Source organism: Mytilus californianus, unplaced genomic scaffold (assembly GCF_021869535.1).
Source record: "Mytilus californianus isolate M0D057914Y unplaced genomic scaffold, xbMytCali1.0.p SCAF_7, whole genome shotgun sequence".
NCBI lineage: Eukaryota > Metazoa > Mollusca > Bivalvia > Mytilida > Mytilidae > Mytilus > Mytilus californianus.
Window position 1 is genome coordinate 27,666,808 of NW_026262723.1, and position 15,971 is coordinate 27,682,778.

Genomic DNA, 15,971 nt, shown 5'->3' on the forward strand with positions numbered 1-15,971 from the left:
TACTATTACAGATAGAGATAAACTGTAAACAGCAATAATGTTCAGCAAAGTATGATCTACAAATTAGTCAATATGACCAAAATTTTCAATTGACCCCTTAAGTTATTGCCCTTTATAGTCAAATTTTTAACAATTTTTTTCGTAAATTTTATTAATCTTTTACAAAAAATCTTCTCCACTGAATTTACTGGGACAAATAGAATTAAACTTAGCCACAATTTTCAATAGGGTATCTTGATTTAAAAATGTATCCGATGACCCTGTCATCCAACCAACATGGCCGCCATGGCTAAAAATAGAACATAGGGATTTACTATAGAAGTCTAAGGGAAAATTGTAAAAAAACAAATTTCAAATGGTCACAACTTGAAAACAACTTTAAAAAATGATATGGGGTCTTCGGTAACTATTGTAAGTCTAGTTACTAGTAGGATGACCTGCTTTTAATTTAACTACTGGGCCAAATTAAACCAAACTTGGCCTCAATCATTACTAGGGTATCTAATACTATTTATTATGATTTAAACCTTATTTTACATGATTTCAAAAACCACAGAAGATACAGGTGATCGACACAGGCTCTTGAGAGCCTCTAATTTTGTTTGTTAACTTACATGTATGCCTGTTGAAATTGTGTTGATGTTTGGTTTATTAGTATATGACAGTGTTAGTGCTTTAGAAATCATGCTACCTTTTGCAGAATTAGGACTTTCAAAATTTTGGTAGCAGATGGGGTCATTCCAAACAACTGTAGTTTGTCTGAATCATGGAATATAGGCAAATTTCTCTTATTAACGGCATACTATAGTAAATGTAGTTGTTTCCTCAGATCAATTTTTGACATAATTGTACATACATCAGAGTTTTTTGTGGCCTTGTCGAAAGTCAGTGTCCAACTTATCCAGAGTCTGTCCAACCAAACATATATTATTTTCAATTGGGAGACATTGTCTATTGGAATTTCAGATATTGTCTGTATTGAATTGCAAAGTATAAATACTAATATTGATTCTGTACGTTTTAATTTGGTTTTTTTACACATAGTGAGGTAGTTTAAATTGTTGGGTTAATTTTTCTTATATGTTGCAGTGCAGAGCCTTTAGTTTCCAAGCTAGAATATTTATATTTGCAGTGAGTGTTTTTTATACATATTACTTATGTATATATTAGCCATGTTAGCAGGATGGTTTAGTTAATCAATTATTGACATACTGTATATATTCCATAAAATAATTCCAGAATCAACCGTTTCCTCAATAATTTTGATGAGACATAGCAATGGTAGATTTGTCTTGCAGACACAGCATATGTGCAGGATAGACAATAAAACTGTCTCCATGCATTAAATTTCAATGTACACTTAGATCTATATGAACAAAATTGTCAATACCAAAGGGGTGTCACAGGAACATGCATGTAGTTTTTACTGAATATGAGTAAAGGAAGTTTGGTTTCAGACGTTTACATAGATAGAAAACACAGATATTTAATCCTTTCTCTTTAATTACATACCTAATTGTGATGAATACAAAATGATGTTTGGTGAAAATTGATGAAAATACCTACCAGAATCATGTAGGAATTTGAATTACAAATGTACAAAAAGAGTGAATGATGAAGAGTGAGTTAGTGCTCAAAAAGTAAATATCCTGAAAAAGTAGAAAAATCATTCAGAAGTGATGAATTCTTAATGAGTTGTATCCAAACATGGTCCTCCTCAAAAAGGGTGAGAATTATGGTATTACTTCCTGTTCCGTATCCCGATCTATGATCTCCGTGAATCGGGACTTTGTGTTGTCCATTTACCATCAGCCATGCATAAGCATCATTTATATTGTTGCTAAGGAGATGTACAGAGAAAAGATATGTGCCGTTCACTTTGCAGATGAAATGTGAAGAGTATGTGTCAAAACTTTCTGCGATATTTGTAAAAATGTTGTCAAAAATTATTGTTGTATCTTCCATGACCGGACCAAGTGGTGATGTTCGGCAGACGGAGAAAGCAACTTTTGCTGGAGACTTCCCTGGTTCACCTGAAAAATTAAGGTTGCAGTAAATAGAAATAAGAAGATGTGGTATGAGTACCAATGAGACAACTCTCCATCCAAGTCACAATGTATAAAAAGTTAACAATTATAGGTCAAAGTATGGCCTTCAACACAGAGCCTTGGCTCACACCGTACAACAAGCTATAAAGGGCCCCAAAATGACTTGTGTAAAAACAATTCAAACAGGAAAACCAACGGTCTACTCTATATAAAAAACGAGAAACACCAATGAAACACACCAGCCTGTTTTATCATGTTTACTTTGGATTCATTTATTTTTCTTGGATATTTGATTTCTTGGTTTTGCAAAAATCTACATACAAGCCTATAGAAAATGTTTGTTTTGATGAAACGTTTAAAATCATGGTACACCTGTACCCATGAAATTCACAAAAATTGGTATCCTACAAATAATAATAAAGCCACAGTATGTTAAATTTAGTGTTTTTGAATAATTTCCTCAAGAGCACTGTTTATGTAATATGACTTTTGTATTGCTATCAGTTGATTGATTGGTGTTTAACGCCACTTTCAACACTATTGTGCTATTTCTTGGCCTTCAGTTTTTATTGGTGGGGTGGCGGAAACCGAAGTGTCCGGAGAGAGAACCTCTGACCTTCGGTAGGAAAACCTATATATCCATGGATTTTTCTAGCATTCCACAGGGTCCGGTATTCGGACCCATTCCCAATGGCAAAAACCCTACATTTTTTCCCAATTTTGGAAGCAAAATTCCCAAAAGATCTCAAAATTTATTTTCATCTTTATTATTCATAACAGCGATGTCCATTCTTTTCAATCGCTAGCTTTATGCCGAAAATGGCCAACACGTAATGTGTAAATCCGAGTAAAAACATTTCTGACTGACAAAAACGACATTGACAAACGATGGCTGACATAAACCGGAAATGTAGACAATTACAATACCGCATCAGATTCGATCAAATAAGAAAAATAATTTTTGTCTCGCCTTGACGGAGTCAAAAAGCGAGACATAGGTATGCTGTTTCCGGCGACGGCGGCGATGGCGTCAACAATGTATTAGTTTGTGATTAGGTCTAGTTCATGGTGATCCACTAGTGGTAGGTCAATGATATTTGGTATGCAGTTGTATTAGCATTGGCACATCTCATTACCATGGAGATTATTTGGCTCCGCCCCCTCAGTCAAGGTCTATTGACTTTGAAACTTTTCATAGTTTACATGTATTAGTTTGTGATTAGGTCAATTTATGGGGAACCACTAGTGGTAGGTCAATGATATTTGGTATGCAGTTGTATTAGCATTAGCACATCTCATTACCATGGAGATTATTTGGCCCCACCCCCTCAGTCAAGGTCTATTGACTTTGAAACTTTTCATAGTTTACATGTATTAGTTTGTGATTAGGTCAGTTCAAGGGGAACCATTAGTGGTAGGCCAATGTTAATTGGTGTTCAGTTGTATAAGCATTTAATAGCACATCTCATTTCCATGGAGAATATTTGGCCCCACCCCCTCAGTCATGGTCTATTGACTTTGAAACTTTTGCTTAGTTTACATGTGTTAGTTTGTGATAGGTCAGTTTAAGATGAACCACTAATGTTAAGTCAATGATATTTGGTAATCAAATGTATTGGCATTTGCAAATATCGTTTCCATGGAGATTATATAGCCCCACCCCTGATCATGATTCATTGACTTTGAAACTTTTACATAATTTACAAGTTAATGTTTGTGTTTAGGTTTGTTTAAAGGGAACAACTTATAATAAGTCAGTGGTATTTGGTATGCAGTTGTATTAGCATTGGCACATCTCATTCCATGGAGATTGTTTAGCCATGTACCTTCAGTCATGGTTCATCGACTTTGAATATTTGCAGAACTTACATGATAAAGTATTGCTATTTTAATTTCAACATTTGCATTATCAAAATTACAAAAAGGCGAAACATATCTCTGTGATAACAGTTTATTTTAAAATCCAGGCAGATGACAAAGTACGGCTATGAAATATAAACACTAGAATTGAAAACCAACAGGTATATGAAAAAGAAAGAAGAAACAGAAAATGTTTAATACAGAAACTCAAAATTATTTTTTGTTCACAAATTTTCATGTCAAAATCCAATAAATGTGACATTACTTTTCTTTATCACTAAAAAATGTTGATATAAGTTGTTTTTATAATAAAACAAATAAATACAGATCAATGAGGTATTTTTTTCTTCTCAACTTTGAAGGGCCAGTCAAAATCTGGAAGAGCAAGTGAATTAAAAATGTGTTAGCCTGCTTGGCCAGGTAAAATACATCTTATTTCTATCCCTGAATTATTTATTATATTAACCATGTTAACTGTTACTGTCTTTGAAGATAAAAAAAGGTGGTAAATTTTTATCACATGTGTGCTTTAAAAACTACGATATTTTAATACTATGATAAACTTGAGTGCCTTATTCTTAAGTTTCAAAAGAAAGAAAGAACAGAAAATAAAATTATAAATAACAATCATGTAGTTTCTTACTTTATTTTCACAAAAAAAGATTATTTTTAATGAACTTAACACACTAAAACTCACATCTGGTATATTTGTAGTTTTTCAAATTTCATTGTAAATCGTGTAAAAAAATCCCAAAACTGGCCAGTGTCCTATTTCCCAAAATACCCAGATAAACCCCTGCTATCAGTTGATACATGTAGCTCATGCGGTTGATAAAATTATTTTTCCTGTAACTTTAAAGTGAAGGACAGCAATGAAAGTGATGTTCATTTCATATTTAAAAACATAAGAAGATTCTTGTCCTATAAAAAAAATCTTCCAGTTTTTGTCTCGCCTTGATGGAGTCCAAAAGGGAGACATGTAAGCTGTTTCCGGCGTAGGCGGCGCCGTCGTCAACAATGTATTAGTTTGTTATTAGGTCTAGTTTAGGGTGAACCACTAGTGGTAGGTCAATGATATTTTGTATGCAGTTGTGTAAGCATTGGCACATCTCATTACCATGAAGATTATTTGGCCCCGCCACCTCAGTCATGGTTTATTGACTTTGAAACTTTTGCTTAGTTTTTCGTGTATCAGTTTTTGATTAGGTCAGTTTAAGGGGAACCGTTAGTGGTAGGTCAGTGATAATTGGTGTGCAGTTGTATAAGCACTAGCGCATCTCATTTCCATGGAGAATATTTGATCCTTACCCCTCAGTCATGGTCTGTTGACTTTTAAACTTTTGCTTAGTTTACATGTATTAGTTTGTGATATAATTAAGTCAGTTTAAGATGAACCACTAATGTTAAGTCAATGATATTTGGTATGCAAAAAATGTATTGGCATTTGCAAGAAACATTTCCATGGAGATTATATAATACCACCCCCTCATTATGGTTCATTGACTTTAAAACTTTTACATAGTTTACAAGTTAATGTTTGTGTTTATGTTTGTTTAAAGGGAATGACTTATGAAAAGTCAATGGTATTTGGTATGCAGTTGTATTAGCATTGGCACATCTCATTTCCATGGAGATTGTTTAGCCCTGTACCTTCAGTCATGGTTCATTGACTTTGAATATTTGCATAACTTACATGTTAAAGTATTGCTATTTTAATTTCAACATTTGCATTATCAACATAACCAATAGGCGAGACATATCTCTGTGATAACAGTTTATCTTTCTTTTCAAATGAATTACAGTATTTTTCCTAGAAGTTGGTTGTTCTGCCTGCTACCCTGCTTGCCCTTAGATTATATAAAGAGAATATTTGCTTTGCTTTCTGAGGGCTATTTCATCATTAATTGTAATTTGGGGAAAGGTGGGGGGATAGCATAATAAAAATAGGGTAGCAGGATTAGAAACATGTTTTCACACAATGGAGCACTTAATTTCAAATTAGAATTTTATGGGTAAGGGTCTTAAGAATTAAATGACGTCCAATCTCCTATAAATTTAATTTTGGAATATCCCTTATGTGTAAGTTTCTTGAGACCGGTTTCCAGTTGTACTTTGTGTCACTTAATTATATATGCTGGTTTTCTGTAAAATTTAAAATATTTCTTATTAAAACAAAAATTCTTGTCTATTTTAAATAAAGTCTTATTTAAAGATTTGAACATTTGCATCATATTTTTATACCTGAGTGAAAGAAAATGTGCCTAAGAGAGTTATCAATGACATGTAAAAAAAACTTTTGTTTCATATTGAAGGTATGAAGTTCAAGATTTTATTTGACATGAATTTCAATAATAGTTCAAGACTGAAATTATATTTACCTTTATGTCCTTTATGTCCCACATGTCCCATTAGTCCTATCTCCCCTTTATCTCCATGGACTCCTTTGTCTCCAGGTTGCCCTTTATGTCCCTTTTTACCTCTGATCCCCCGAGCACCAGTGGATCCTTGAGTACCAGTTCTCCCTGAAAATAAAAATGATTTAAAATCAATAAATCAGTAAAAACACTTGCCATCATAAATGAAACAATGTGTCAGCTTTCAAAAATAGTGTCTTTGTTTACAAAGAAATGCATCATGAACAGAAATAATATTTCTTAAACAAGGGACTTTCTATACTATTCTATAGTATAGAAAGTCCCTGCTTTAACTAAAGCAATAAGAGAAAAACTGACAGTAAAAATTATCAGTGCATCAAATTCTATCTTCCCTGAAAATTTCGGAAAAATCTGTCCTGTTATGAAGTTATTGCCATTGAAATGTTGAATTTTAAGGTTTGTCGGCATTTTCTTGCCATTGTTTCAAAATTATAGATGCTAAAGTTAAAAGTGTAAATTGCAAAATGAACTGCATGACAAGATGTATCCACCCTTTTAAATTGGAGAAAAAATATGTTGACCTATTTTGGAGTTATTGCCCCTTAAATATTCATATTTTGCACTTTTTAGCAGTTATCGGCTGTTATCCTAAAAACTCAAGGAGCTAGGTTAAAAGTGTAATTTGAAAGAAGGATCATCACAATGAGATGTTTCTAACTTGGAGATTGGAGAAAAATTTGTTGACTTGTTTCACAGTTTAGAAAGTTATAACCCCTGAAATATCAATGTTTAACAGTTTTTAGCTGTTATGGTGAATAATATAGGAGCTAGGTTAAAAGTGTAAATTGCAAAAATGATCAACATATAAAATCTATTCCAACAAAAAATTTCAGAAAAATCTGAACAACCGTTTTGGAGTTAATGCTCTGAAATATACATTTTTCACATTTTTTGCTGCTATTTTAAAACTTAAAAGTGAAAAATGCAAAAATTATCAGCATGACAAGATTATCTACTCCTTAAATTGACACAAAATTGTATGTTGACACTAAAATCTAAGCAAGAATTTTAAAAGAGGCATGAGAGGATGAAACAATGTAAATGAGAAATCCAATGGTTTTATTTCTGCTAAAAACAATACACAAAAAAAATAATTCCAAACAACACTGGACAGTATATTTAAGTAATGATATACTTCTCTCTCTCCAAGATTTCCCTTGAAAAAAAAATACAAGTGAAGATAAGAAGAATTTTAGAAACTATTGTCAGTAAATACTAAAAGTTGCTCTTTTCCATTTTTTTGGTCTCTAAAAAATTCAAAGAACTTTAGCCTAAAATACATATAACTACTTACCAGGAGGGCCCTGTGGCCCAGGCCTCCCATCATCTCCCTTTAGACCTTTTTGCCCTGGTATCCCATTAGTTCCATGAATTCCATTTATTCCAGGGGTACCAGGTGTACCCTGTAAACCAGGTTGCCCCTGGCAACAATGTTTACAATAGGGGTCATGGCTGTTGCTTATTTGGTTACTTTTGCTGTAGATAGAGTTGACTATCAAACTCAGGAACAAGTATGGAATCAGTCTATTTTCAGCCATTTTTCATTGGTGTCGTCTGCTGATCATTTATACTATCTGCTGTAAATGAATGAAGATTTATCTCCCATTTAGTTCAAAGCCAATCAATGTGATTAACTATCCTGAAAAGTAATTAAAGCTAGTTCACTTTTTATTTTATTTTTTAATTTATAAAACTTTTTTTCATCAAATCCTTAAACGATTGAATGTTAAAATTTGGTAATGTCTTTCATTAAAGAAACAATATTGGTCAATTCCTTTTTAAAGAAAAATTTAAAGTTTGCTTTGTTATTTTTTAAACAGCATAAATGTGTCTAGACATTAGTTTCTTGCAAAATGGTCATATGTATGTAACATTAAGTGGTTTGTGAGGACTTCATGTGGGATTTTATTGCTCTCAATAAGCTCATTTTAAATTGACCGCAGCCTACCTGTCCACCCTTAAAAAAAATAAAATGATATATTTTTGTGAAAGAGTAACAATTTTTTTGAAATAGTCAAACAGAAATATTAAAATTATTCAAATAATGTTGTTAAAACAGAAACCCTTTAGTGAGCCCCACATTTATCAATAAGAAAGAATAAATCTTCTGTCATATAAAAATTGGTTGTTATTGCAAGTTATCTAATTAATGTAGATAATGACACTTAATTTGCCCATCAGTATTGTCAATTACAACGGAACATCTTCAATTCAGGAGACTTCAAAGGAATTGACAGAATGGTCTCAATATTTAACAACAAACGACATTTACTACACATTTTATGAATTAATGTAGGTGATAATTATTTGCTAGAATTAATCAATAAATTTTCTTTTTATTTAAAAATTGTAGCTTGAAAACTTGTTGTAGGAAGCTTTTCATTTAAAAATTATGTTCACTTTGCGAGATTTGAAACTTTAAACAGGAAGATGAAAAAGAGCATATTGTAAAGAATTATTAAAAGAAAACTACAAATCTAAAATAATGGATATATGTATATGATACCTTTATTAAAAATAGGATTGAATATGATTTTGATTCAAAATTAAATAGAAAAATAAAAAAGGTAACATTAAAAAAAAATGTTAAATAAAAAATGAAATTTTTTTTCTTACCTGGCATTTATGGTTTAGTTGCAAAAAAAGCAGACTATGTATATTGAAGAAGAATACTTCCAGAACAAAATGTCCAAATGTTTTGAACATTTATTGCTGAAAGTGTGAATTTCAAATTAACACCATCACTATTTAGATGTTTCAGACTGAGGGAACTTTATTTATCGTCATGGAGACAATAGTCTGCTAGTGAATAGAAGTCTCAAATTGTCATCAGGAAGAAAATGAGATGCTTTTAAGCAAATACAGTTTGAGATTTCATCCTTACAATTTTGTCTTTTGCTTTTATATGCTTTGTATAAGTTACATCAGAACAGTTTACCGTTCCAAAGGAATGATTGGGGAAAGTGGAAGGAATTCAATGGGACTCGTTAAAAATGCCATTAATGGTCGAAAATAGATCACATTTGTTGCTAATAGAAATTTGATTGACCAGATTTAGATGGAAAATAGGACTAAAAGCACTTTTACATTGAAAAAAGAAAGGATAAAGAATTTAACTATCTCTTATTTTGGAAAAAGAAATTGGTGTATCGATATGTTTTATATAAGATAAATTACATCCAGGGGTAGTAACAACAGATTGATTGATTGGTTGATTATTATTTGCTTAATGTCTAGCAAAAAATGTTACATGATTATGAAGTTAAATTTGATCGACATTATAAACACACTTGAGGCTATAAAACAGAAGGACTCACACCATAGCTTTGTCACAAGTCAATTAAAGATCACTGTGGAATCATTTATTTTCGAGGATACCAAAGAATGTGGAGTTAGGAAAAATGGTATTTTTGTGGATATTTGATTTTTGATATAGAAAATTTGTACTTTGTTGAACATTTGAATCTGTGGTTTACCTATCGTCCATAATAACCTATCCATCATAATTAGTATATCTTGAATAATATGATTGATTGTTGGTTGCTTAACGTCCACTGGCAAATATTTCATGCATGTTCAGGACTCTTGAATAATAATGAATCCACATAAATGTAAAGTGTTTTTTTTCATTTTATTTTGAGATTTCTGAGGTTAACCATGTTTGTTGGGGTTTCATTTTTACACTTTTTTTTACCTGTCTCTGATCATTGTTATGCATGCTGTCAGTTAGTTAGCAATGGTCTCCTTGTGGTCTTCTGGATCAATGTCCAACTTCCTTGGACTGTTTTTAACAGTTCGTCTTGACAATGCATGGTACGGCAACCATAGACTCTTCAAGAAAGTATTGTTTTTAAAAAAAATTGTCTCCCTATGACAGCATCTTCTCCAGCAGATGTTGTGGTCTTATAGCCATTTGCCTTCTTTTAACGGCATTCTTGAGTTGATCCTTCTGTACCAGAAGACTAATCATTTCTTGATGATGTCCTGTCTGCTGTGCAATCTGTCTCGGTGACATACCAGTATTTCAAATCCCAATAGTCCTTTCTCATTTGAGTGTTGGAGTGGACCCATGACTTTTATTTTGTAATTCGAATTGTAAAACTATTAAGTTACATAGTATTATAAACTGCAAACATGTAACAATAGTTAGTACAATAATGCATACATGTGCAAATTATGATTTTTACAATAGTCAAAAAGGGATGTGACACGGGTATGATATAAACAATGGTAATCATATATCCATTTTGAAATAACCATGGCCTTAATATTGTATTTTCAGAGAGTCAGGATCTGATAAGAAGACAGACGATTATAATCCTGCCAAATCACGGTACCATCCAATTGATGATGCCTGTTGGAAACATGGGGAAAAGTAGGTTTTTATTTTATCTGATTAGGAAATTAACGTAGCATCCGTGTTTAAAAGTAAGACTAAGCAGTTATCTATGAATACCACTAGTTTCAATCTTTGATTTTGTTGTATATTTATTTGTTGAAGACCTTCAATGAAGAACAGCAATAAAAAGTAAAATCACAAAAATACTGAACTCCGAGGAAAATTCAAAAAGGAAAGTCCCCAATCAAATGGCAAAGTCAAAAAAACAAACACATCAAACGAATGGATAACAACTGTCATATTCCTGACTTGGTACAGGCATTTTCTTATGTAGAAAATGGTGGATTGAAAAAAGCACTGTTTTTATCATCATTGATTAGATTTTTTTAGCTTACAAGAAGATTTAAATGAAGGACAGAAACAAAGCACTGTTCTTATTTATATAGATAAGTCTTTGATATTAAAAAATCTGTTTTTCAATGATATTTATCAGTCAGTTTGTGAATTTTATGGAACACAGTTTACTTATTTACTCATTTAACTATACTTTCAAGTTTTATAAGTTGATAAATTTTTCTTGAAAGTTTTTTTTTTCTCTCTCTCCAGAATACCATATCTTGCCTTGGCTAGGACCTTTGAAGCAATAGAAGCTGTCTCAGCTAGGTATGTATTGAAAGAATTACAAAAGTCTTCCCATTACTGTACATTTAGAAATTTTTGCAACGTTTTAATAATTGCGAAAATTGCGTCTGGATATGATTCAGAAAAATAAAACCTGGCATTTTGAATTTTGATAGCATTTTCTAGAATTAGCATTTTCTAGAATTGCAATTATTAATCTAGCATTTGTGTACATCTTTCAATTATCACAATACTAAATGAACCCAAAAATTTATGAATTTACAGTATTATGCAAATTAAGCTGTTGCTGTTAGTGTCACATGGGCAGCAGGATATGCGATCCGTTGTGGAGATTGTTTTAGGATTTCAAATTGCAAACAAAATGCAGATAAAATTTCTCTGATGTCCCTTTGAAAGTTTGGGACACAAGAATGGTTTCAGTATAGACATGATAGATGCCTGCTAGATGAAATGAAAAGATATAATTTAGAGTTATTTCTCTTAGAATGTAAAAATTTATCTTTGTGATACATTGTTTTGTAGCTTATTTCTTTTTATTAAAACTATTTTGAACAGACTTTGAATAAAAACAACTTAAATAAAAAACATAGAACAAAGAAGGTCACTATCCATGCACTTTCTTAATTCCTGATATAAGATTGTTATTATTTGTTTATGTCTTTTTCAGATTAAAGATTATGGAAATGCTTTGTAATTTTTTCCGTTCTGTAATTGTACTCACCCCAGAAGATTTATTATGCTCTGTGTACCTGTGTCTCAACAAGTTGGCTCCAGCTTATGAAGGCATTGAGCTTGGTATTGGAGAAACAGTTCTGATGAGGGCTATAGCTCAGGCAACAGGTATGCATTTTAGAACTATTAAGTCAACTTCAATAGGTCTATTGCATCATTGCAAGGTGTTGTTATTAATCTTGATAATTACATTTTCAAGAATTGAAAAGAAAATGATATTTGGAACCAATTCATGACATAAATAACTATATGATGTGAAAAAAAGCAAAGGAACAGGTCATTTATTGCTATTCTTTAATAAGAACCCCCATAACTAAAAATAAAGATGCTTATCTCAAGCACAGGGAAACTACACAGACCCCACGATAGACCATAAATAATTATATAGAGTATGAAATATAAAATGATTGGGTGTATGCATGCTTTCTAGCACCTTAATGAATATAAGTTGAAATGTAACTTCTTCCTTGTTTGTGATGTCATTATTCCCCGTTGACCAATACATGTCATAGTTAACATTGATTTTAGGTAGAAGTGTTGACAAGATAAAGCTTGATGTACAAGAGAAAGGTGACCTGGGAATTGTAGCAGAGGTTTGTATGTTCTGTTACTATGGTAACACCAAATACTGAAAAAATAGACTAAATTTACTAGAGGGACATTAGAAAATAAGAATTCCAATGGAAAAGACACCATGATGAAAAAAGTAAAAATGTCATAGAGGCAAACAACATTAACAAAATATTTTGCAAAAATCTAGAGATTGAGCGACGAAATTCCAAGTTATTTTAATTAAGATTTATTTGACAGTTCTAATGTAACCAATTCACTGGTTCCCAGTGGATCATTCTTTCCCACCATAGAAATAAACAAAGCAGATCCAGCAGTATTTACAATACACCACAGCAACATTAATATTAAAGCTGTTAATGCTGTCATTTAATACTGTTGAAATGAATAATCCATTGGGGGTACTAAGCAATATATACTCTTAATCAGCTAGTTTTTATGATTTGTCAACTGAATCTTAATTTGCACTGTTTTGAATTCCTGATTTTCAGGTGAACTGTATAAATTGTGATAATTTTGAAGATGTGCAGTTTAACATTTACCATTAGTTCATGAACCATTTTTGTCATGTCAATTGTTACTTGACATGAAAATGGATAAGAAAAACTAGGGATACAGGATAAGAATGATATCATGGTTTGTCCTCAATGAGCTGTTTCATAGTATTCCTGTAAAACACTAAAAACAAGATAATTAACAGTGCACAAAAAATATGTCACCTGGAGATGAATCACCCACTTTCACTTAAAGATAACCACAAAGGGTGATTTTCAAATGAGGTCTTTTCCATGATATTACTTGTAAACCATGGAAGGCACTTCCGTATCTCAACTATCGATTGATTTATATATTGTACAGTGAAAACTATGAAAAATGCTAAACTTCTATAGATGGTTACTCCAATTTCAAAATGTGCCTTCCCTTGAGTATTTTTAGATGCTAATTTTTTATTGCATTTAGAGTTAATTATTGCCTTACTTTGTGATATTTCTACTTTAGTCCAGTAGAAGTAACCAACGAACAATGTTTGCTCCTCCAAAGTTGACAATACGAGATGTGTTCAAAAAGTTGACAGAAATCGGGCAGATGTCAGGCAATTCTGTAAGTTATACATTTAACAATTGAATTCAGATTTTATAAGTTTTTAAACGCAACATTATTCAGGATAATAGTCAATGCATTTAGTCATGTGCCTGACTGTTATGTAATTAGACAGCAGAATTTTTCAACAAAATAAAAATGAGTTGTAAATAAAGAGCTTATTTATTCAAATGACTAATTAACAGCCAAATGTGTGATCAGTCTTCCTGCCAAATGTTCAGGGGAGATAATTATTATATTTCTGTGTTCAGGGGAGATAACTGAACAATGTATCAGATTATTTTTGGTAACACATACATTATTGAATTATTTTATCTTCCTTAAGGCTCAAGCAAAGAAAATTGAAAAAATAAAAGGAATGTTTGTAGCCTGTAGACATTCTGAAGCCAGATATCTTATTCGATCCCTTGGAGGGAAACTGAGAATAGGTCTAGCAGAGCAAAGTGTCCTCACAGCACTTGGTAATGCTGTATACCTTACACCCCCTGGGCAAGGTAAGTCAATTTTATTTCTACCATCAGTAGGAGTTATCTACCTTTTAGGTAGGATATCAAAATAAAGAAATGTGGTTTGATTGCCAATGAGACAAAACTAACTAGTGATTCTTTTTATGCTTTTAAGAAAGACAGGTTGAGAAATCTTTTGCATAATCTCAATATTTTGCTTTATATGAATATTGATAATAAGTAATGAAAACAAAAGAGTACAGGTCACAGTATTGTTTAGAGTGTACGATACGGTATTCCATAATATGTTATACTGTAAATTCAGAAATTATTGCCAGGTTTTTATTAATGCAAATTATGCGATCGGTTGCGTTTTCTGCTGATATATATATCTGTATGCAGATTTTCATGAAATCGCAATAATTAATCTCGCATTTTTGCCCATTCTTCAAAAATCGCATTAATAAATGCATGCAATAATTTCTGAATTAACAGTACCATAAAAATAAAAAATGAAAACAAAAGAATTCAGGTTTCAGTATTGTCCTTTGTATAGAGTACTGAATTCCGTAATACATGCAAGGAAAAAAAGGACTAACCAACAGTAATGAATAGTACAACAGATCCCATCAAATACCTACATCTAACTAAAACAACAGCAAACAACAATGGTCCAGACAGTCTGACTAGGTACAGAAAAAGAGGGACTAATCCAGTGATCATATATTAAAAAAATTAAAACACTCAAAAAGACCTACACAGTGCAGCTACCAACAGGACGATGATATAAACTTGGACCAGGGAAATGAAAAATGGCACTCTGGAAAAAGGTGTTTCAAATATAATTTTACATCTACCGTTATACTAATTTCCATATCTATTGTAGATTATCCTCCAGAAATATTGGATGCTGGGAAAGGTCAGGGTTCAGAATCATTAAAAAAGAACATGGAGGAAGCAGCTCTAGTCATTAAAACAGTTTATAGGTAAACATTAGTATTAGGGGAAGTGGTTATTGAATATGAACAAAAGTAGCTGTCAGAATAACAGCAATCCAACCACAGAAACCAAACAAAATCTGTCAAAGGTCAATGTATGTTCTTCAATAATAAGCCAAAAAATCTAAAAAAGATACCAAAGAGCAGTAGAAAATCAAAAGTCCAATATAAACACACAACACCATGTCCAAAAATAAAAACGTAGAAAAGGTCAACAACATAAACAAAACATTACACTAAAAACCAACCCCACCTAAAAATCTGCTGAATTCTAGTGTTTCTAAGTGATAAGCAGTTCCTGCTTCACATGTGACGCTGGTCAGGTTATTCCTAAAAAATATTGATTAGTCATGATTGCTTAGGCTGATTGTTTCTATACAGTATGTCAAGCTCCAAATCTATGTTGTTGGCCTTGTGTCACATTTTTTTTTCTAACCAACTTCACAGAGTTTATTTTTACCATTTTCTAACTTTTTTTTATGTTTTTGTACAATGAATATCAAAGTTGGACATATTTGTGACGATTTATAGAAATAAATTGCTTTGGAAAAGTAGTCAGTAATTAGACAGCTATTAAATTATCTTTATTTTTGCAGTGAATGTCCAAACTATGGTGCCATAATCCCAGTATTATTAAAGGAAGGTATACAGGAGTTACCCAAACATTGTAAACTAACACCAGGTAAGGAATGAATACTAATAAACCATCAATCTGTAAACTTATGTATGTGTATGTGTATGTTGCATGAATCTTTTACCTAAGTCTTGTCATTTTATGATAAAGTAAAAGTGTTCCTTGG

The 15,971-nt window shown here is 32.0% G+C and overlaps 2 protein-coding genes across 2 annotated transcripts in view; one reads left to right on the plus strand and one right to left on the minus strand.

Annotated features, from left to right (window-relative positions):
- Window positions 1–15,971, plus strand: part of LOC127709657 (DNA ligase 1-like) — a 59,891-nt gene that overhangs the window by 25,964 nt on the left and 17,956 nt on the right. Inside the window, exons 9-16 of the mRNA XM_052215271.1 lie at window positions 10,626–10,718; window positions 11,289–11,345; window positions 11,992–12,164; window positions 12,585–12,649; window positions 13,626–13,727; window positions 14,053–14,221; window positions 15,060–15,159; window positions 15,768–15,853. Coding sequence (XP_052071231.1) covers window positions 10,626–10,718; window positions 11,289–11,345; window positions 11,992–12,164; window positions 12,585–12,649; window positions 13,626–13,727; window positions 14,053–14,221; window positions 15,060–15,159; window positions 15,768–15,853 — 845 coding nt within the window. The remainder of the gene's footprint in view (window positions 1–10,625; window positions 10,719–11,288; window positions 11,346–11,991; window positions 12,165–12,584; window positions 12,650–13,625; window positions 13,728–14,052; window positions 14,222–15,059; window positions 15,160–15,767; window positions 15,854–15,971) is intronic.
- Window positions 1,500–7,974, minus strand: LOC127709673 (complement C1q tumor necrosis factor-related protein 2-like). The gene is made up of 3 exons (XM_052215309.1): window positions 7,638–7,974; window positions 6,287–6,430; window positions 1,500–2,033 (listed from the first exon to the last, which is right to left on the minus strand). The coding sequence occupies exons 1-3, from the start codon at window positions 7,879–7,881 to the stop codon at window positions 1,627–1,629; spliced, it is 795 nt and encodes a 264-aa protein (XP_052071269.1). The 5' UTR covers window positions 7,882–7,974; the 3' UTR covers window positions 1,500–1,626.

What these genes read in the sequence shown, in the direction of transcription:
- LOC127709673 (XM_052215309.1), bottom strand. Translation starts at nt 7,881, where the DNA reads ATGGCTGAAAATAGACTGATTCCATACTTGTTCCTGAGTTTGATAGTC. An exon ending in TGGGCCACAGGGCCCTCCTG is followed by an intron (nt 6,431 to 7,637) that starts GTAAGTAGTTAT and finishes TTTTATTTTCAG; the next exon opens with GGAGAACTGGTACTCAAGGA. An exon ending in GGGACATAAAGGACATAAAG is followed by an intron (nt 2,034 to 6,286) that starts GTAAATATAATT and finishes TTAATTTTTCAG; the next exon opens with GTGAACCAGGGAAGTCTCCA.